Below are 22,866 nucleotides of genomic sequence, written 5' to 3'. Positions count from 1 at the left end.
TGCCATGAATGAAATACCCTTGCTTGCCTTAAGTTCAAGAACTTTTTCCAGCCACAGTCTGTCTGATACTTGTACGCTCTTGTCACATGCAATGTGGGGCCAAATACCTGAAACCCCACCCTAGGATCTGCTTCGGTCCACCACGACTTTGAAGCAGTACATCTGTCCTAGCACTCAGCGTTTGGTGTACACACTAGCACTAGGCCAAGTGTGGGGGATAATGAACAACTTCCATGCTGGACCACTTTTTATTGGCTTACGCCCAGAAGGCATCTTAAAATGCTGAAAACCTTTGGAAAGCGCCCGTATAAGAAGAGCGATATCTCGGGTACTTTATAGATGTAGGTGACTGTGGCATTCTAAGTGAGTAAATAGTTCAACTACACAAAAAAGCATTAAACATCTGACTCGAGACTAGGTATTTTCTTATACACTCGTCTATTGCTAAACTGAGAAGAGTTGAGAACCCGGGGAGCTGAGTATGCACTAGTCTTGTTGGCTACATAAGGCATTACATGCTCTGAAATGTACATGTCATTGGGTATTCGACCATCCCTGGAACAGTATGAAGTGGTGGATTTCACGGAGGACCTCAGATTGTTCTCGTTCCTGGATTTGATGGGAGCCAACTGTTTGTAAATATCTGAGGAGCTCCTGCCGTGGACCAGGCGAGTGTCGTCCCGTATAGACTGCATGAAGGGGTTGTCCGAGGGGTGATCGGGGTAAAGTGACTTACTACGCTTGCTTTCCTCCAGGTTTCGGTTAAAGAGCATGGACCTGCTGCCGAACAGTTTGTCAGCCTTGATGTTAAACATGTTTGCATAAGGGCTGTCCTCCAGGAAGCGGTCCTTCTCCTTTAGGCTGACGCTTCGCGCCGGCCGGTTCAGGTCAATCTCTTTGGGCTTCTCGAGCATGATATTGTCAAAGGAGTGCTGACGGCTGAGCCTCAGTCTGTTCCTCCTCTGTACGTGTGGCCCGTCCGTCTGAGGCCAGTAGTGACTGAACATGTCATCGTGGTGCATGCTAGGGCTCATCATGGCCTCCTGCAGCATCTGGTCCTCGCTGATGTCGTACAGGTTGCCCATGTGGATGCACGCCTCGCACCGGTTATATGGCGAGCGTACAGCAGCATACGGCCCCGTGCTGTAGTTGGGCACCTTGGAAAGACAGCTCCGGCAGTGAGTCTGTTTAAACCGGTCGTTGCTTTCGTGCGGACTGAGGTTCTTCTCCTTCAAGCTGTAGTGTTTGTTGTAGACGTTGTCAGGCAGGAGGTCAGATTCGCTTTGATGCAGGGGGCTGCTGTTGAGATGGATGATGGGCTGGTCGCATTTCCTATAATTGTCGTTGTGGTCTGAGTAAATTTCACTAAAATCCAAATCGTCGGTTGTAAGGCCTCTGCCTTCCCTGTAGTGTTGTGGCTCTGAGTGCAGACTCAGCTCCCGGTCAGAGTCTATGGTGTAGATTTTCTCCCGGCCCGCTCCGCCCTGCTTATTTTTTAAGTAGGACAGCTCTACTTCGCTGCAATCCCTAGGGTATTTTGACGTCATCGATCTTTTTTTTAAGTTGTCCTTGGGCTTCAGGTGCTTGTTATTATCTGGATCCTTGTAGGAGGCGGCCCTGCTTGAGCAGTCAGAGATATCAGAGTGTGCAGCATCCTCTGGCAGGTACCTCTGACTCTTCATGGACAAACGGGGGTCTAGGGTCTCAGGCACCGGAGTTTGACGCAAAGTATCCACAGATTTCTTCCACAGAGCTCGGGGTTTCGCATTGGTCTGGGCTGTGTCTGCGCTCACCGCCACCTCCACAGTATTAGGGTTTGATTCATTGAGGGTGAGGGGATGCTGACCCTGGAAGATATAGTTGTTCAGATGATCCTTATGGCGGTTGGACAGATATGCCTGCAAGTCGCTCGAGTCCCCGTAGATATCCTTTTGGGCAAAGCTGCGATTGTCAGTGTAGATGAAGTTCCCTTTCTCCGCCATCATATCCATGATCATGGGGCTTGCCGAATGCATGAACTCACCGCCACGTTTAGGAGAGTTGATCCTGGAGCCGCTGAGATTGGTCATATTAGTCATCTGCTTGGCGGACTTGATAAGCTTAAGCATGTTGGACTGTGGACTGAAGTCCAGGTCAGATGACTTTTTCTTCATGTCGATATGGACACCATGAATGCAACTCCATATACCCTATGGAAAAAAAAGAGTAAATAAAGCTCAATATTCATGCACTGTGACTTTTAGTTATTCTATTACTGTTTTACAAGACCCCAATATCTGATTATACTGCAGAGAGTTCTACCCATCAAAGAGCACTATGAGCACTATTTATTTAGGGCATAGATACAGGTGGTGACAAAGATCCCTTCAAATTTAAAAACAAATTGCTAGGGGGTTTATTTTGAAAGCTGCATTTCCTTTAAAAAATGATCATGTCCTCTCACCAGCTCCATGAATCTCTTTTCACCAGTAAACATTCTATCAGTTACGCTTTGGTTCCCCAACACCAGCATTTCATTACCTTAAAGATGTTAATCAGAGGCACCATATTCTCATACTGACAGCATGTACACAAACCCATCAGGGATCTAAACTAAACAAAGACATACTGAGCTTTTGGCAGTGCTAGAAATCATGCTGTCAAAACAGACTGCTGCACTGTCATTTTAAGTTCCCTGGCCATGGAACGAGTGGTCGAAAATTAAATTTATGACAAACTTTTTCTCTCAAACACTGGCCATGTCAACGTAAAGACTGAGCTCAAACACTAAATGGATTACTGCTGACACTGTCACAAGTTACGTTGAGTGATACTGACTGTCCATCAACACCAAAACCAAGGTTTTCAACAGTGGGTTCGCAATCCCTAGGGGGTCTACTGCAGTAATTAGTGCCATAGTGATATTTATAATTAAATAAATAATGCTGTAATCATTATTAATTTTATAATATTTCATTAAATATATATATATATATTTTTTTTACTTCAAAGAGATTGAATAAAAGCCTTACCCTGCTGATGGAGAAGAGCAGGCCGGGTGTGCCAGAGCAGACGCCAGTGAAGCAGTATCTGAGTCTCCAGTAGAACAGGTGCTCCCAGATAAAGGTAATGAGGCTGAGACCCATTGCGGTCGCCAACATGTAGAACACTCCAGCCATGTTGTCCACATCCAGCTGGCTGCTCATTACCTCGTTCTTCTCATTGTGGCAGATCCCAGTCAGCCACTGAGCCTCCAACTCTTCCATCTCACCTGTGGAGAGATGCACATGCCCAGGCTCACGTCATCAATCAGCTGTCTCCCAATTCATGTACACCTCAGTGGGCCACACTGCTATCGTCCGCAGACATATCCTCCTGTTCCAGAACTCCTCATGCGCTAACATGTCAAAGTGAGGATCAATAAAATTATAGACTCAAGCTTCAGCCATATGTTAACACCATCTGAGACCTTTTTCTCTTTCTCTACAAGGTACAGCTGCCAGTAGGATAATTTTGTCATTTTTCATGTTCCTCATATAGGGCTACTGTGAAACATAGCATATACAGTAGTATGGAGAGGGAAATACTACAGATGTCTATGAAGGAAGAAATCTGAACTAAAACAAGGCTAAATAATGTAACAGATGAACATTGAGGCATGAAAACAACACATTCTGGCTTTACTACACTGAATAAAAACTCTTCAGGGCAGACATTTACATTTATTCATTTAGCAGACTCTTTTATCCAAAGTGACTTACAAATGAGGAACATATATAGTTTCAACATACAGGTAGAGACAGCGCCACAGATGTTATATTATTCCAAGATGTTATAAAACCATGTACATGAATATGAGTAGTTGACACAAAATGTGCCGATGCTTTCTGGGTGGTAAAAATATATGAAAATGTATGGATGTCCTGTTTTTTTTTGTTTTTTTTTGGCCTATGACTGTGATAAAGTTTTTGCACCTAACACCGAACCTTGTAATCAATCATAAATATAGTTACACACTGAATCCACAAATTAATTTAGAATGAACAGAATTAAGTGCAATTGTTTAATAAATAAGTTTCAATTATAACAATTGTAATAATTAAAAATAATTGTTTTTAAAATATTCATTAAATCATAATCATCTTTGATCATTAAAAAGATTAGTTCACTTTTGAATTAAAATTTCCTGATAATTTACTCACCCCTATGTCATCCAAGATGTTCATGTCTTTCTTCAGTCGGAAAGAAATTAAGGTTTTTGAGGAAAACATTCCACGATTTTTCTCCATATAGTGGACTTCAGTGGGGCTCACTGGGTTGAAGGTCTAAATTGCAGTTTCAATGTAGCTTCAAAGGCCTCTACACAATATCAGATGAGGAATAAGAGTCTTATCTAGCAAAATGATCGACCATTTTATATATATAAAAAAATGATATACATTTTAAGCACAAATGCACTGTTCTGCGATCAGCCACGCATGATGTAATCACGTTAGAAAGGTCACGTGTGACGTAGGTGAAAGTACAGATCCAGTGTCTACAAAGCAAATGTGCAAAGACTAAGCCAAACACCCTAAGTGATTTCGCTATTCCACGTCTGGGATCGTGTAGAGCCTTCTGAAGCTGCACTGAAACTGTAATTTGGACCTTCAACCCGTTGATCCCCACTGAGGTCCACTATGAGATGAAAAATCCTGGAATGTTTTCCTCAAAAACCTTTATATCTTTCTTTCTTCAGTCGAAAAGAAATTAACATCTTGGATAACAGGGGAGTGAGTAAATTATCAGGAAATTTTAATTCTGAAGTGAACTAATCCTTTAACAAGACTTTTACATCCTTACAGTTCTATGTTGGGGACTCCGCGGAAAGGTCAATAGTGCTTGTACAACAGTGGGTTTATACGGCTCTCAAGCTGTCTATTCTAACAAGCACAGTATTCTGGACTGGTGCCAGACATGCAGGCACTTACCATCTCCAATAATAGCAAGAATGGCCAGATCCACCGGGCGCTTCCAAAGCGACCCTTTCTGCAGGGCGATGCCGTAGCCTGTGGTAGCAAAGATGTAGCCACTGCCAATGGTCACTAGTTTACAGCCCTCATCCCTACCGGCCATGTAGTTCAGCACAGCTGCGTCATATATGAAGGCATCGAGTTTGCTGGTGAAAGGAAAGGGCATAGACACTATTCAGATAGCAATTAGAGAGGTTAAATGTTCTGAGTCATTCTCATGCCTTAACATCACTGTCATGCCACCAACAGCACTGAATGAATCATAACACATTTTAACTTTACAGCAATGATGTAGACGCAGAGTCACGAGTTTAAGGTGAGAGACAGCACTGAGTGCGATCACACCATAAGTAATGGAGAGAAAGACAGAGCAATAAAAGCTATTTGATTGACTTTGGCCTAATTTATTTATTTATTTAGCCAGGGGTTGTCAAACTGGTGTCTGTAAGGAGATGAAAATCTGAGAGGAAAAAAAATGACAAAATGCATTTCAAAATATAAACCAAGGCTACATATTTTCCAGATTTGTTTGTTTATATAAGCCTGCATCTTTCGCCTTGCCATTGTTGCTTGTTCACTGGGGCACAATTCTCTGTAATGCTCCTTTGGAATAATATTTGTTGTGAAATGTGCAGTAAATTCGAATTGAAAATATAACGCTCTCACACTGGGTAAAAAAACGATATGTATTAACTTATTATATATTAACTGTGGTAACAAATATATAAATATTTTATTCCAGATCTTTTTTTCCTTTTCTTTTTTTGCTCTGGCTGTAGTACAAAGATAAACAAAAGCCAATTATTTTGTTTCTGAAACAACATGTTATCTTTTTAGTATTGCACAATATTTCTCACGAAATATTTTACTGCCTTTTTAGGAATGGTGTCATCATATATGGGGTCTTTTGGCATTTATAAAATTGAAACAGCATACACAAATAGAGAAAGGGACATGAAAAACTGAAGTTTTGTTTCTGTGTCTGTACAGTCAGTGATGGCATCATTACATTCATGCCCTCCAACTGCAAGCTATTTTATTTTATTTCAGCTTCATTTAAATGAATGAAAACGATTTTTTATAACACTTGGATCACAAAAGAAATGCTAATATCATGCTAACACTGTTCCTAGACAAATACAACATCAGTTCTAGTTTTTTTGCTTCTTCATTAAAAGCCATCATATGACCAGCTCACGGCAGAAATCTCCCACGAAATTTGACTCAAGCAGCAAAAACGTGACAAAACTCACACTGTGTGCACCAGACTTTCAACCCCACCTACAAACTGACATTTGGAGCCACAGTGGGCTGCTTGTCAAACTCGATCTGTATGTTGGAAAAGCCTTTGTCTAAGACTCATTAGTCTGGTTGTCTGACATTTCAAGAATGTCAAATGTAACTCAGGGATCATGCTGACATCCAGTAGATTTGCTCAATGATTCTTTTGTAACGGTACTGGCTGGATCCGCAGTATGTGTAGTGATATGCTGAGCTGCAAGAAATGAAGCTGTGTACAACCAAAGAGAGTCAAATAGTCAACCTAATGCAAGGCAATTTAATATTGTGTATTTGCTGTACCCATCCTCAAACAGGCCTATACAACTGCACAGTTTTGCTGCAGCTTAGAGAGATAATGAAAGCTGTTTAATATCCCTTGTTGCTGATCCACTGTTCTTCTCTTTCACTGTACCTTCTTATATTCAGAAGGCAGGATTGCTTGTATTTTATGAATTGAATGAAACTAAATTGTCTTAGTAACCAGTAAAACTGTCAGAAAATGAACATTTGATCATCATTGATTTTTTTTTTTCTTCCATTTTCTGACAATTTTCTGACTTTTTTTTATATAATTTTCTGACTTTGGCCCAATTTATTTATTTATTTAGCCAGGGGCTGTCAAACTGGTGTCTGTGAGGAGAAGAAAATTTGAGTGAAAAGGAATTTTTATTTTTTAATTAAACAGAAGCTGCACTTTCTTGAGTTAGAACTGAGGTTTTATCTAGGAATTTGCATGATAAAAAGAAAATATATATATCTTTTATTAATGTTTCTTTGGTCTTTGACCCACGGTGCTCCTTTAATTCAGCTGTGACCATGATAGGGAGAGGTTTATCATTTTGATAGGAGATGATAATAATAATAATGTATATAACGGTTTATAATATAATATGAACAAGCTGAAATAAAATAAAATTTAAACATTACATGAAAAACTTAAAAACTGAAATAAAATAAAGTTGAAGTACTAAAATTACTAAACTGAAATAGAAATAAAACAACCCTTAATAGAAATGAATATATAAAAATAACAGTTAATACAAAATAATAATAAATACCGAATATAACTAATGCTAAATATCCTTTCCTCACACAAAGTTTCTGTACGAGTTTTAAAGACATTTTGTAACGTAACAACCTTGACAGTAGCTGGGAAAATGTACCTTTTGTGTTCCACAGAATAAGAAAAAAAATTTCAATGTCATAATGAGAAAATCTCCATTTTTGGGCAAACGAATCCCTTTAACAACAGCCCTGCCACGTCCAGCATGTAAGACTAGTAATATGCTAGAAAAACAAAGACTCGCTCACTATTTCAACCGTTCTGCTCAGACTGACAGGATAAATACAGTGAGGGTGCGATATACATACCCGGTCTTCAAGCTGACTAGTGCGTCATTCACCCCGGTCTGATGGTACTTCACCATGTACTGGTGCATGTCAGGGTAATTCTTTCGGATGTTTCTCTCCGTGCTGCCGTTTGGGACCGTTCCAAAGCGGAAAGGAGGGGAGTAGGAGTAGGGGCTCTGAAACTACAAAGTTAAAAAACAAAATAAAATATCAATAAAAACACAGCAGGAAATAAAATGCTTCCATGGCAATAAATACAGACAATAAAACACCTGAACATTAAGTTTTATTACTTGAACGCCAAAAAATACTGCTTCCAATAAGACCTAAAAATGTTTTTATATTCTCTAGTTCTTTTAAAATCTACATACAGAAACCATTACCTACAGTAACACTGAAAACGTTTTTAATCTCTAAAGAAGCAAAGGACAAATTAACAATTCAGTTTCTTGATAAGAAAAACTATTAAAGAATCTTTATGTGCATGTGAAGTTTAAAACTCATATTCAGAAACATCTTCTATGAGCCCACGGTACACTAAATGAAATTTTAAAGTAATGTTTAGGAGGAGCTTGTTCATCCTGTCAATCATAATGCAAGGATATAGGAACAGCTGCTTACTTTTAAAAATAAAAGTTCTTTATTGCCATCTGTACAGAACCTTTAACATCCATTGATTGCACAAAAGGCTCTTTATAGTGGAAAAAAGGTTTGTTCTCTTCACTTTAGCCCTCATGCCTTTGAGGCTTTTAGTAGACCACAGCTGAAAGAGCTTACAGTTGCCGATGGATATAAGCGTATACATTTTATCCAAATGCCGTGCCTGTCATGGCGACTGACGAAGGTAAGCCACACAGACTGCCTCAAAGCGCGTGTGCTGTGATGCATGAGATATCTGTGATTGTATGAACAGTAGCATCTTCTCAGCATGTTTAAGTGTTTAACACGTCAATCATACAACAGTAGTTTGAATGGCACGTCTTCAATGTTTTCATCCTCACTAATTTTGCGCACTGGCTCAAACTGAAAAGGCTGATCATGTTTTAAAAGGAATATTAAGGCCTGTATGCGTTACTAGATGACCGTTGCACCGAAACATACAGATAAAAAGCCTCAAAGTCATCAGGGCTAAAGTGAAGAGAACAAAGACGCAGTTAGGAAGTTTTATTCATCCACATTCTGCACAACTTCCCATTCTTTTCTCCTCTTATCGCTAGTAAAGCAGTAAAGTCTCGCATCGCTTCTCTTGTGGCTCATCGACTGAAAATTACAACCAAAAGCTGCACAATGTGGCATCGTATATTATATTCCAAGTTGTGTTGCGGTAAAAATAGCAATAGGACAGCGTCAGTAGAGCAGTGAGTGCAACCATTTGACGTCACCAACATAGAACGCAAACAAAATGGCGCCGGCCATTGTCCAAATCGGTCCAAATATGTCATGGGTTTCATGGGTTTTCTACTACATATTTCAGTAAGAGACATCATTTACGTTATATTAAGCCATACAAGTCTTAACACTAGGGGTTCCCTTTGAGCATAATTTTGATTTAATTGTTCACTAATAACTTAATAAGTACAGTAGTTCAGGTAAGTATTTAAGGTTCAAGTCGAATCTAAGTTAATGTGTGCTTAATAAGACCCAAACAACACAGATCTAAGCCAGGCAGCTTTGCTTAAGAGTCTCTCTTCATCCACTCTGCATCACTTATAGGACCAAACAAGCTCTTGTGTTTGTTTGTTGACTATTTGACTAGAGCTATGCCACTTTAATGTGTGGCTTTATGAGCACATGAGTGTCATCATCAGCTATTTACTCTTACTCTTCATATCTTCTTCCTGCAGGGCCATACATGGCTACAGCTCTCCTTTTTAGAGAACTGATATTGTCTGTCTTATTATAGCATTAATTCTCTATTACATCCCAAACAGTGGCCTTTTTGTCTGGAACAAGTAGTTGAGGAGCTCTTCATGAGCCAGTCTACACCTGCTGCTCTCCCTGTACTTGACGCAGTATGGTTATTTATTTTCACTGGGCAGCCTTGAAAACACTTAAATAACACAGTTGCTGAATGGACAAAAAATGTCTGTTCTTGGGAATCAGGTTGTTAGATTATGGCTCCTAAGGCGTGCCTCATCCCAGTCCTCTTAATTGGCAACTAAATGAACAATTACTGAGCGCTGAGGGAGTCTCATTTTATTTAGCAGAAAAAGAGAATATATAGAAAGAGTACAAGGGGTGTAGTATAGGTTTAACCAATGAGAGAGAGAATACATCATATAGCTCATGGTATAGGAATGTGATACATATAGAAAAAACAAGTCTAAATATGGTCATGGGATCCCAAAGACCTTCTCCTATACTTCTAATACAAAAGCAGGGACCATTCCCTGTCTCCCATTAGAACCTTGTTCCTTATATGGAAATGGTTCCGCTACATAAAGAAAACCATATGTTAGAACATAGAATACAGCTTCAACAGAGGACCAAAGACCCTCTGTCCACTTTCCTTCAATGCTGAGACCAACATAAAATCTATCACAGGTGAAATACACACTCATACATAAACCGCTATCTGTTGTACAAAAGCACAATGCTCTGTATTCTGTAGATGAAATTTTGCATCACAGCACTCTACACCATTCACAAATGCTGAGCATACAGTAAAACACCAACAAAAAGTCCCATGGCAGCTGAACAAGACAAATGATTCTACTTTAATCGAGCTCACCACTACCTAAGAGAGTTCACAATCTATGTCAAAGAGCTTTGGGCTTTATTTTATTTGTGATTGAAGATATTCTTTTCAGACAGGATATTTTTTACCTGCCTGGATGGGCCAGTGGTTCAGATTTATACTTGTTTTGCCAAAAATTTCACTAGCTCCACCACCACTACACACACACACACACACACACACACACACACACACACACACACACACACACACACACACACACACACACACACACACTATTATTATATTATATTATATTATATTATATTATATTATATTATATTATATTATATTATATTATATTATATTATATTATATTATATTATATTATATTATATTATATTATATTATTGGGCAACCAGCCATCCTTATTGTTCTGTTTTTTGTTTTTTTTCCCATCCACATACTAATTCTGCAATATAATGTCCTTTTTAAAAATTTCAAGCATCTAAATTATTTAAAAAAAAGCTCAACCTCATTGTAATCCAATACTCACATCAGCATGCCAGCATGCTGTGGGATTATCGTTAGTCTTGATATGAGCCTTAGCAACGAAACATCCAGTGGTCAACATAATTCAAGTCTGCAAAGTAAACACTCTAGACTGCAGTAAATATCCAGCAGAGACTGCAACGTCTTACCAAAGGTCAAAGTACTTTGTTGTGCTATTACAGGATCAAAACCACTGTGCTGCCATCAGTGGCATAGCTTTCATTAGATCTTTGGAAGATGCACACACTTGCCATAAGACCTATCAAATGAATATCCTTACATGACTTAAAGGGCAGTAAAGGGATAGTTCACCCAAAAATGAAAATTTACTCACCCTCAAGCCATCCTAGGTGTATATGACTTTCTTCTTTTAGATGAACACAATTGGAGCCCAAAAAAGGGCCACCATCCATCATAAAAGATATCCACATTGCATTGGGGGGGGGGGGGGGGGGGGGGGGGTTTAATAAAGGCCTTCTAAAGCGAAGCGATGCGTTTGTGTAAGAAAAAAACGTATCCATATTGTAAACTTAAATAACTGGCTTCCGGCAGATGGCCATACACACGTCGACTTATGGCAAAAGAGGAACCCCTGACGCAATGTTGTACTAGCGTAAGCTTTGATGCCTCTCGCTGTTCAAACAAATAGGAGTGGCCAACAAACTCAAGCTCCTCTTCTCTTATATCAAAATCCTCTGAAATATGTCTTTAAAAATTCTAATTTTAGACTTCTAATTCATGACCAGTGTTTTGTTTTGCGCTCTCCTCTGTGCTTCTGTGTTGGTCAATACGTCATGAGTCGAGTCAGAGTTCAATCTTTCACCGTAAATGCTTTTCGATGCGTATGGCCGTCTGTTGGAAGCCAGTTATTTTAGTTTTTAAAGTTTTTAATATATATATAATTTATATATTAAATATGAATATAACGCATTGCCTCGCTTCAGAAGGCCTTTAATAACCCCCCGGAGCTGTGTGGATATCTTTTATGATGGATGTTTGCACTGTTTTGGGCTTCAAAATCTCATCCTCTATTTATTGCCATTATAAAGCTTGGAAGAGCCAGGACATTATTTAATATAACTCTAATTGTGTTCGACTGAAAGACGAAAGCCATTTACACCTAGGATGGCTTGAGGGTGAGTAAATCATAGGGTAATTTTTATTTTTGGGTGAACTTACCCTTTAAGAATGCAAATAATATTAAAAAATATATAACAACAGGCTGCATTTATTTGATCAAAAATACAGTAAAAACAGCAATATTGTGAAATATTCTTACAATTAAAAATTTAAAGTGCCCCTTTTATGCTATTTCAAAAGTTCTTAATTTTGTTTTGGAGGTCTCCTATAACAGGTTTACATGCATCGAAGGTCAAAAAAAGCATTAATTTTCTCATAATATACATTGCGCATTACCACGTTTTTCAATGATTCTCAAATAAATCATCCAATGCTTCAGTCTCTCTAAATCCCTCCTTTCCGTGAGCCTGCTCTGCTCTGATTGGCCAGATGGCCCAGTCTGTTGTGATTGGTCTACCGCTTACAGCGCATGCGGAAACAATAACTGATTCAGCTCCGGAGGCTTCCTAAAGCTCAGTGATTGTACACACTGTAAAGACAGTAACGATGGTGTCGATTTTAACATATCAATCTGACTGCGAGTCCGATGATGAAACATTGGAAGAACTAGTTATTCAACCCAAACCTCCATCGCAAGGAGAACTTGAGCAGGGCGTGTCTCAGTGATACACTACTCAGTTTGACATAAATTATGAGATGCAACTATAATTCCTCTACATCAGCATTAACAAGTGTATGTCCATCAACAAACCGATGTGTATATAGGTCTAATTTATTGCGATGCACATGTGGGAACTGTATCATTAACTGTATCAATAACCGTGCTAACGTTAGCACAGCACTAACGTGAATGACTGATGTAACATTAAAGTTTGTAAAACAAATCTTGCTCCATCCTTCATCATTACTCAGAGTTGTAAGAACGGCAGACAATCTGCATTAATGGACACAATTTTAGGTAATCGTGTGCCACAGCTGATTAACAGAACTATTTCAGTAAGACAGCGATTAGATAAGACTTAGCACAATCTAAAACACAAAACTACATATTTTGAACCCCAGTAGAAAATATATACATCAATAATTAATCATACTTAAAGGCTGTGATTCTGAGGAGCAAGTTGGTCTAAATAAAGTGGCTATTGTCCCATCTTTAATGGTGTTTTGCAAATCCCATTTAGACCTCACAGAGATTTGAGAAGCAATCGTGAAAATGTTATTTTGCTGTGGTAATTTTAACCACTGAATCTTCATATCCTCATCTTTTGGAAGTGTATACAATGAGAATTTCCTTTTGCTGAACAGAAAACAGCGTCCTCTCGACATGCATACAACACGAACCAGCTACATCTTTTGAGGGCGGGTCAAAGTAGACGTTGTTCACGGGCAGCCAATGAAGACCATAGGCGGTCATTAGGCAAATGTGTTACTTTGTGATGTGTGGCCGTCACAGAAGTGGGATTCAAATTCCTAACGGCTTGTTTATTCCTGTGACATCAAAGCTGAATTTTCTGCATGATTACTCCAGTCTTCAATGTAACATGATCCTTCAGAAATCAGTCTTATATTATTATTATCAATTATTAACATTTATTATTATTATCAATGTTGAAAAAAGTTGTGCTGCTTAATATTTTTGTGGAAACCGTGATATATTTTTTTCAAGATTCTTTGATGAATAGAAAGAACAGCATTTATTTGAAATCGAAATCTTTTGCAAAAGGCTTTACTGTCACTTTTGATAAATTGAATCCATCCTTGCTAAATAAAAGTTTTAATTTCTTAAAAAAAATAATAAAATCTTACTGACCCCAAACTTTTGAACGGTGGTGTATATATATATATATATATATATATATATATATATATATATATATATATATATATAGTTTTACCTTATTGTCACTTAGACCTGTCACTTGGTCCACAAATTCCTCCTGGATCATGAAGGCAGCCAGGTTAGCAGTGTAACTGGCCAGGAAGATGACAGCAAAGAAGGCCCAGACGGACACAATGAATTTACTGGTGGTGCCTTTGGGGTTTTGCACGGGCACAGAGTTGTTAAATACCAGGCCCCACAACAGCCACACTGCTTTCCCCATGGTGAAAGATGGTCCGTGGGGGTCTGCGGAAGACATGTTTTCATTAACATCCTTCATTCGTGCTAAAGCCTTTTCCAGTGCTTTAATTTCGGAAATAATATAATCTCCCCTCTGCACGGTCATTAGAGTACTTGCATATAATAATGACAAAGTGCAGCACCCAACTGCTCAGCTGTTAATCTTTATATTCTTGAATAGTTCAAGAAAAACTTTATGCAAGAGTTAACATTGGGATAAATACACACAAGTGAAGCAGGAAACGGTTCCTTTGTAAGGTGGGTGTAGAACTAGACAGCCGATTTATCTTTAGATGCCTTTGACGTACCTCCCTTTTGAAAACGGAAAAATCTAGGCTTTAAATGAGTCATCTAACAAGAGAAGAAATGCTTTTTAGTGCCACATAACAAAAGCATTTCAACTGAGACTACATGAATTAAATCTGATCCACTTGAATCAAATGAAAATGAATTGAACTTTATTGAACTAACTCGGAGCCTGAAACCACTCAGCACTGAACACAGTGAAATTAAGTATAAATTAAGCCTTTATAGTTTGCAAAAGAACAGAGGGGTTGTGGTACAGATGAGACAAGGCTCTATCAGAGCAGGACAAGGATTTACAAGGGTGCCTGATACTGAAAGACCGACTGCATTGCAGGGGAACCGCAGAGGGAGGGAGTAGCTGTGAGTGCTAGTTACGTACCTTTGCCCTGAGCGAGGTTCCTGTTGAAGCCCAGGGGGCTGATGTACTCAAACATGAAGACAGCCATTGCAGTCACCAGAAGCAGCATCACAAACATCATCACCCACACAGACGCACTGAAGGGCTCTGCAGCGAGGGAGGAGGAGGAGGAGCAAGAGACAGGTAGATTAGGGAAAAAAACCACACAGTCAGCTACTATCATGCCGGCATTCTGCATGGTGTGTGACTATGGACAGGCTGAAGAGATTAAAGAGCTTTACCGTGGGAAGTAAATGGGAAACTGGCAAGTGTCCATTGGGGAGGTTTCTCAGACCCTGTAATTATTGGCCTTATGCTAATTAAATAATGGCTTGCTGATCTAGTGCCATCAAGCATAAAGGAGCACTCAGGGTGCTATGAATCTAAAAGCGGTCCACTTCAGCAGATTTGTGGGAGACTCTATCGGCCTGTTGGATCTGTTCTTTGATCGGTGAGAAGACTTCAATATTTTTACAGGTGGAAATAAAATGCGTCCCTCAAGATCGTCAGGAAAATGGCTGCTGTGCCCTGCAGAGAGTTACCTAAAAATGCTGATGGAGAGACGGTTCCGTTGCTACGGGATACCATCACACTAATCCCTGTTTCCACGAAGGGGACGGAGAAATCGATGACCTCTGAGCGCTCCTCATTGATTGTCAGGGAGCCCACGGCCATGACTGCTTTTTTGGTCAGCACCTGTGGCAGAAGACAAGACAACACAAAGGTTTAGGGAAAAAAAAACTGCAAAGTTTATATACAGAACACCTGGGATAGTTCGATTTATTTTTGTAACCAAATGAAACTTGAGTTTCAACAGCATTTTACTCCCTCTGGATCCAAATTGAACAAATATCTTGCTCCTTTCCCCAATTTCACATTTGATTGCTATCAGGCTTTGACTGATTTCTTCCAGTGGAGAGGGAGAGAGAGAAGTTCACTCCGCTTCTGTGAACAAAACTTGATTAAATCTAACCTTTGTTTAGCTCTGTAAATGGAAAAGCAAATTTGGCTATTGAAATCTTCTCACCTCTCCCACCATGCCGTTCCACACGTTGTTGATCTTCTTCCCGTGCTTCCCGTTGGTCACTAGATAAAGGTCATAGGTGAACTTCACATTCCGAGCAATTTTCTTGAGTATGTCGATGCAGAAGCCTTTGCAGCACTTTTTAATGTACGTTCCTCCTCCCTCGGTGGTATTGCTGATGAATAGAGCACATTAATCACAGCTCAACTTAAAGCTAAATATCTGAATCATGATGTCAGGACCATTTCACACTTGGCTGACTGATGCATTTTCTAGATTGCTCCATGTATGGGGAGAGATATGGCATGCATTGCAATGAACTTTCTTAGCAGTAAGAAATGCAAAGTTTTGCACATTTAAATATGGGGATGAATGGCTAATTTAGCATTCTGTGGGTGCAGAATACAAAGTCACTCTTGAAATTGCAATGGCTGAGCAAGAAACACACAGTTCCTTTCAAAAGTTTGGGGTCAGTTTTTTGGAGTCAGTTAAAAAAATGAAGAGGAACAAAATTAATACATGTATTATACAAGAATGCATTAAATTGATCAAAAGTGTTTTTATTGTTATAAAAATGTTCCATTTTGAATAAATGCTGTTCTTTCTATTCATAGAATCATGAAAAAAAGTATCACAGTTTCCACAAAAAAAAATATGAAGCAACACAACTGTTTTTAACATTGATAATAATTATAAATATTTCTTGAGCAGCAAATCATCATATTAAAATAATTTCTGAAGGATCATGTGACACTGAAGACTGGAGTAATGATGCTGAATATTCAGCTTTGCCATTACAGGAATAAATTACATTTTTAATTATATTCGAATAGTTTCTCTTAATTTTTAATAATATTTCACAGTATTACTGTTTTTACAGTATTTTTGATCAAATAAATGCAGCATTAGTAAGCAAAAGTGACATCTTTAAAAAAAAAAAAAAATAAAATAAAAGGAACTGACCCCAAACTTTCCAACAGCAGTGTAGATAACTGTTTAATCTGTTTTAAGTCAGATATTTTTGACGAAGGAAATGTTAACAACTACAAACACTTATTACTAAACTGTCATTTACAGAAGTGCCTTTTGTTTTAAATCAACATGCTCTCTCTGTACCATAATTTATAGGACCAGGACAATACATCGTGTCTCGATTCGCGATACGAAGAATCTGGAGCGATTCTGATCGCGATTCTCTCTCAAATCGATGTATCGTCCCAGCCCTATTCATTTATGGGTTATCCATTTTAAAGGGATAGTTCACCCAAAAATGAAAATTTGATGTTTATCTGCTTACCCCCAGTGCATCCAAGATGTAGGTGACTTTGTTTCTTCAGTAGAACACAAATAATGATTTTTAACTCCAACCGTTGCCGTCAGTCAGACTTATAATGCGAGAAACCGAACATTATTTATATCATTTTTTACCTCTAATACTCCACTATGTCCAACTGCGTTCAGCACTCGCTTAGTAAGGTCTGATCGTGCTCTGACAGCGGCAATGATGTATTGCGTATACTTCAATGAGTGCTAGACATTACTTCAGTTGTCAGATAGCGATCAGACCTTACTAAGCGAGTGCTGAATGCAGTTCGACATGGTGTATTAGAGGTAAAAAATTATATAAATAATGTTCGGTTTCTCGCATAAACCGATGTTTCATGTCTTAGGACATCAATGTGTCATCATGAGCCGCAGGGTTTAATTTGGATTTGTCTATGCATATTTTTCGACTCTTATAAATTGTGTTACCATTCACTCGCATTATTTGACTGACAGACGGCAACGGTCGGAGTTAAAAATCATCATTGGTGTTCCACTGAAGAAACAAAGTCATCTACATCTTGGATGCCCTGGGGGTAAGCAGATAAACATCAAATTTTCATTTTTGGGTGAACTATCCCTTTAAGGTGCAGTGTGTACATTTTAGTGGCATCTAGCGGTGAGGTTGCGAATTGCAATATAGAGAAGCTACGGTGGCCAACACAGGACAAAGATGTTATTGTCTGAGATACTAGAGAGTAGCCAGTCAAGCAAACACGCTCTGCAGAGCAGTTTGTCCATTTAGGGCGGAGGTCAGCAACCCGCGGCTCTAGAGCCGCATGTGGCTCTTTAGCGCTCCCCTAGTGGCTCCCTGGAGCTTTTTCAAAAATGTATGAAAATGGGGGGGGGGTATATTTTTTGTTTTCATATGGTTTCTGTAGGAGGACAAACATGACACAAACATGACACAAACATTCTTAACGTTTTCCAATGCTGTAAAAATGTGTATAATAAATATTACATTTCAACATTTCTGTCAACGAAGATTTGCGTCATAGCCTGCAACACACGTTACAGCGCGGTGAGGGTATGCATCAACGTCACTTTCCCGCCGAAAGTGCGCTCCCTCAGCTGGACTGAGTGGCAAAAGAACCTGCTGCGTGACTGGATTTTAACAGGGGAAACTGTGAAAACGCGAGTAAAATAAACGATTACACTAAAGGTTGGACTCGAAAGTGTTTCTTACAACTTGTCAAATAAACCTAATCCATGGATATTGACATGTAGCCAAGAGTCGTGTTTCCTGACATTATGTGCCTGATTTAGACGCCGGGGAAATACATAAAGCAAATTTGCCTGTGAATATTTTATATAACTACAATATAGGAAGGTTTAAATCCACGTAATCACTTATATCAATGTTATATATATCGTCATATTGTCCAGCCCTAAAACATATATAGTTCTATAGTATAGTCTTTGTTAGTGTTTATTTTAAAACACACAATTATGCAGAATATATGATGGAATATATTTAATTGATGATTTGACAACATAATATATAAAAATACAATATATATGGAATGATTTTTACCTCAAAATCCAACAATTTGACACAAAATGATAACTGCAAATCCATGAGAGCGCTTCAGCTACGCAGCATTTTTTTCCGTTGAGACGCTTTTTTACGGAATATCCGCTGCACTGTTACTTATAACTGATTTTGCAGGTAATTTGTTTCAGACTTAAAATGTTGACACAATGTTAAATTACTTTGCTATGTATTTTCGGAGAGCAGCAATATTAATTTCTCATCTGCTTGTTAATGTCGTTGTACAGCAAGAATGTTGTGACAGTTGGTCGGTGTTGTATTTGTCCCGCCCCTCCTCCACTATGATTGGAAAGTGACTAAAAAGTGACAGTGATGAGCGCAGCATTTTACTCAAAGTTGAATATTCTTCAACTCGAGGCGACAGGTAAAAAACGCCGAGCTCTCAGCACTTGAGCGTGAGAAAGACGCTCAGCACCTCATTAGGCCGTTTGTGCACCAAAGCGTTTTTAGCCAGCTGAAAATGCGCTCTGCTTAAAACGCCTATTGTGCTGCCTTCATATAAGGCTTATAACGTTATAAGACTTTTATTTTTTGCGGCTCCAGACAGATTTGTTTTTTGTTTTTTTGGTCCAATATGGCTCTTTGAACATTTTGGGTTGCCGACCCCTGGTTTAGGGATACTGTAGAAACATGCTCATTCTCAGGTAATAAAAACATAACAGTTCATTATGTAAGGTCTTTATACACCACTGAAAACATAGTTATGTATATTATATTCAATTTCTGTCAATAGATCCTCCTAAAATTTACACATTGCACCTTTAACTTTTTTGGGGCCTAAAATCAGTTCAATATATAACAGAACTCAGTGTGAACAGAAAGAGATTTAGTACTCAGAGCACTTGTGATCAGACATTCGAGTGTCTGATTTCATGACTACATACATGAAACAAACAAACAAACATGAAATTAGATATTGGATATGTGAGTTTCAAATGATTTTCACTGCATGTATAACCAATCTCTGTGTGAACAGAACAGGATTAAGCACTCAGAAGAGTAGTCACAATCGTATTTAGTTGCAGTGTGTCTAAAGCACATTTTGGACAGCAGTCTGCTTGTGCAGATCAGTCTCTGGCTGGGATTACAGTACAGTAGGTATAGTGTGCTGAAGCATGAACGATAGAGCATTTTGCTGCTGGCAGTGGAGATATTTCTTAATTACAATGAATAGTAGGGCTTTCCCTTGAGAGCCACTCAGGGAGCCATCAAGGGAGTGCCAAACCTCTGGTGAAAATTGCAGTCAGCTGGAGATTTCTGATGCCTCATAAAGACCACCGCCAATCTGTGCCGACTTAATTGCAGAGGGGTTCCTGTTTTCCCGAGTGAGGAGGAAGACAATTCTATTTAAAGGCAATCAAGATTATTATTTCATTTGGACCGGGGAAAAGGTCCTGCTCTTAGACACAGTCAGGAGGTGTTGACTGGAGTAGGACCTGCATTACTCCAGCTTATGTCTAGTGTTCATACTCTCATTCACCCTTTGGTATCAAAGTTTGCATGTTCTAATCAGCCCTCGCATAGTTTTGTTTTTTCCCCTCAGTAAAATCAAAGATGTCCATCAATGGTTGTATATCAAGAGCAGGGACACATTTCTGTGCATTTGTTTTGTGATTTTACTGGAAAAATAGGACCTCCACAACGGCGTTAAGTGATCGATTGACACAAGCAAAAAGAGAACATAAACCCTGCCTACTTTTTAATTTGATTGGCCATCTCAATCATTTTGACATCGACGAGCATTCTTAGACCGCTGAGGCAGACCATACTAAAAAGGTAACTTTTAAACCTTTTTGTCATCCTAACAACATGCAGAGTGCTGTAATGAAGTGCAGCTGAGCAGTGCAAGAATTTCAAATATTGGGGGGGACGATTTGGCTATTTCTAATTATTGTCCCCCTCAATGTCTATGGTGGTTACGACCCTGCATTTAACTACATTTAACTGCATTTTTTTTTTAATCTTTAATATTTGTGTATTTATTTGCTAATTCAAAAAGTGGTTTATTCACATTTTTTGTTTTTAATTAATGCTTTTATTATTATTATTTTTTTTTAAACGTGCAATATGTAATATTTTTGCAGTAAAATATCCAAAAACCACTAGGCCAGTGTTATATATTTTGCTCAGTTGAGTACTTAAATATTCCAAATGTTTCCAACTATTTGTAAATCCTGAGAAAATTGCAATTTTAACCAAGGCTCGGGGACATGTGAGGAGTCGTCTGTCAATTGCGTCATATCCGCGTTACCCTCGGTTTCCGGCTTCATTTTCTAGAAACCATGGAAACACCAAAACACCATTACATGTTTTAATAGACAAGGGAACATGATATATTTATAGACAGAAAACTAATTGTTGTTATATAGCTCAACACGTTTAGTCTTATAGTTTAAATCAAATTTTCTTAATTTTTTGTGAGTACCTTGCTTAATACATATTGCAGTTTTAAAATTAACTGCATGCCATTTTCCAACACAAGCCATCCAGCATTTATCAATATGATATTCTAAAATCGATTTATCTTACTGAACTGTGTCTCAAACAAGTGTCTCACAGCAGCCACCGAGCGAACGCACAGAGTAATGTTATAACATCATTTTCATCACTCTATGTATCTAATGTATCTAATATGATAAACAGAGCTGTGTTACCTCAAACATATACCAGAAAAGCGGAAGCAGCGCCAGCGACTGTGACATAATAAAAGCTCCACTGCTCATGAAATGTGTGTTGCGCAATCGCTCCAGCGGCCTTGTTCAGTTCTCAAAACACTCGGTCCTGCTCTGCTTCATTCTACAGTAACGTTAATAATCACATCCATGAACATGATTTCTTCCCGAGTCCAATCCAGATTATTTTCCACTGGCCGTTGAGGTGAAGACCACATGTCCCAAGATTCCGCACTCAAACTTGGCATCATCAAGCTACGCCTTTGTTTTGTATAGGCCTCTAGCGACCTCTAGCGGGCAGAAAATATTACATAGTGCATTTAATTAATGCATTTAATTTACATTTATAAGCGACATTCCTAGTACTCCTGTAACTCTGTTTTTAACAGATTGAAGTAGTGAGGAAGCATTGTGCATATTTTTATTCGCAGAGATCTTTACACTTGAGTCAGGGACATGTGAAACTTTTGCTTTTGTCCAAGACAATTTACAGTATATTTATTACAGGGACAGTCCTCCCGGAGCAGCCTGGGGTTAAGTGCTTTGCTCAAGGGCACAATGGCAGTGGTTAATGGACAGTCCCTTGCTGGGTTTAAACCTACAACCTTTTGGTTAACAGCTCAGATGCTTGACCACAAGTGTGCACAACATACTCTCTGGGGGACGCATGTTCTGGTCATAATTATGAGAGACTGAAGAGAATATAGCATACTCTCCAATTAGCAGGCAGTTGTTTATAGTAGCTAAGCTTGTAGAAAAAAATTGTACTTTGGTTAAAAAAAAAATGACAGGGTTGCAGGCAGGACAGAGCTGCATTAGTAATCAAGCCACCATCTGTGAGTAGAGCATCTCCACTGCGGAGTTCAGACAGACAACACTTAAACTAGCAAAGTCACCTGGGAGCCTCATTTAACTTTTAGATTGAAACTAATTAAGACTCAGCTCTCTATGTTATTTAAATAGATCAACACTACGAAAAAAAAAAAAATACTTCTGAGTATACTTTGTCTCCAGACTGCTCCCATGTGCACCAATTCCTTCTTCCGACTTTGAACATTTTTTTGCGATCGCCATGTATTTGTCTCCCCGATGCAGTCTGCATGCAACAGCTATAAATATTGGTATCAGTTACTTCAAAATAATGCAAAATTTGCAAATACTTTTGGCCACCTCTGACCAAAAAAGCACTGTATAAGTCTTTATTTAAAATAAAATAAAATAATAAATTACAGTGCTGACTGATTGTCTGATCTGTTCTACAAACAATATCTGAACAAAATAATTCAGTCTACAATACAGAGACAGTGCAGTCTACCAAAAACTGAAAAGCTGAGCTATGAAATTTGTGTTTTCTGTTATTGTGTTTTGGGGGGTGGGGAAAAAGCTTATTGTAAAGCCAGCCTAGCACTGATCGTATAAAAGCAGAGGAGTGTTTTTGGCAGCTAGATGTGGCCGCATGCCTTCCGACTGAAGAAGTGAACAAACTTTCCTGTCTCCACAATGAGAGACACACACATTCGACTGCCTAGGCAAAATCCAGTT

At 38.8% G+C, this 22,866-nt stretch overlaps 1 protein-coding gene across 1 annotated transcript in view; it reads right to left on the bottom strand.

Annotated features, from left to right (window-relative positions):
* Positions 1-220: 220 nt before the first annotated feature.
* The window catches only part of grin2aa (glutamate receptor, ionotropic, N-methyl D-aspartate 2A, a), a 173,161-nt gene continuing 150,515 nt past the window's right edge, over positions 221-22,866 (bottom strand). Inside the window, exons 5-12 of the mRNA XM_067373881.1 lie at positions 15,781-15,952; positions 15,296-15,449; positions 14,736-14,861; positions 13,827-14,056; positions 7,644-7,804; positions 4,950-5,137; positions 3,012-3,250; positions 221-2,189 (exon numbers count right to left, since the gene is read on the bottom strand). Coding sequence (XP_067229982.1) covers positions 396-2,189; positions 3,012-3,250; positions 4,950-5,137; positions 7,644-7,804; positions 13,827-14,056; positions 14,736-14,861; positions 15,296-15,449; positions 15,781-15,952 — 3,064 coding nt within the window. The 3' untranslated portion in view covers positions 221-395. The remainder of the gene's footprint in view (positions 2,190-3,011; positions 3,251-4,949; positions 5,138-7,643; positions 7,805-13,826; positions 14,057-14,735; positions 14,862-15,295; positions 15,450-15,780; positions 15,953-22,866) is intronic.

The sequence above is a fragment of the Chanodichthys erythropterus genome, chromosome 3 (genome assembly GCF_024489055.1).
Source record: "Chanodichthys erythropterus isolate Z2021 chromosome 3, ASM2448905v1, whole genome shotgun sequence".
In the NCBI taxonomy this organism is placed as follows: Eukaryota; Metazoa; Chordata; class Actinopteri; order Cypriniformes; family Xenocyprididae; genus Chanodichthys; species Chanodichthys erythropterus.
This window is presented reverse-complemented; position numbering and strand designations above follow the sequence as displayed.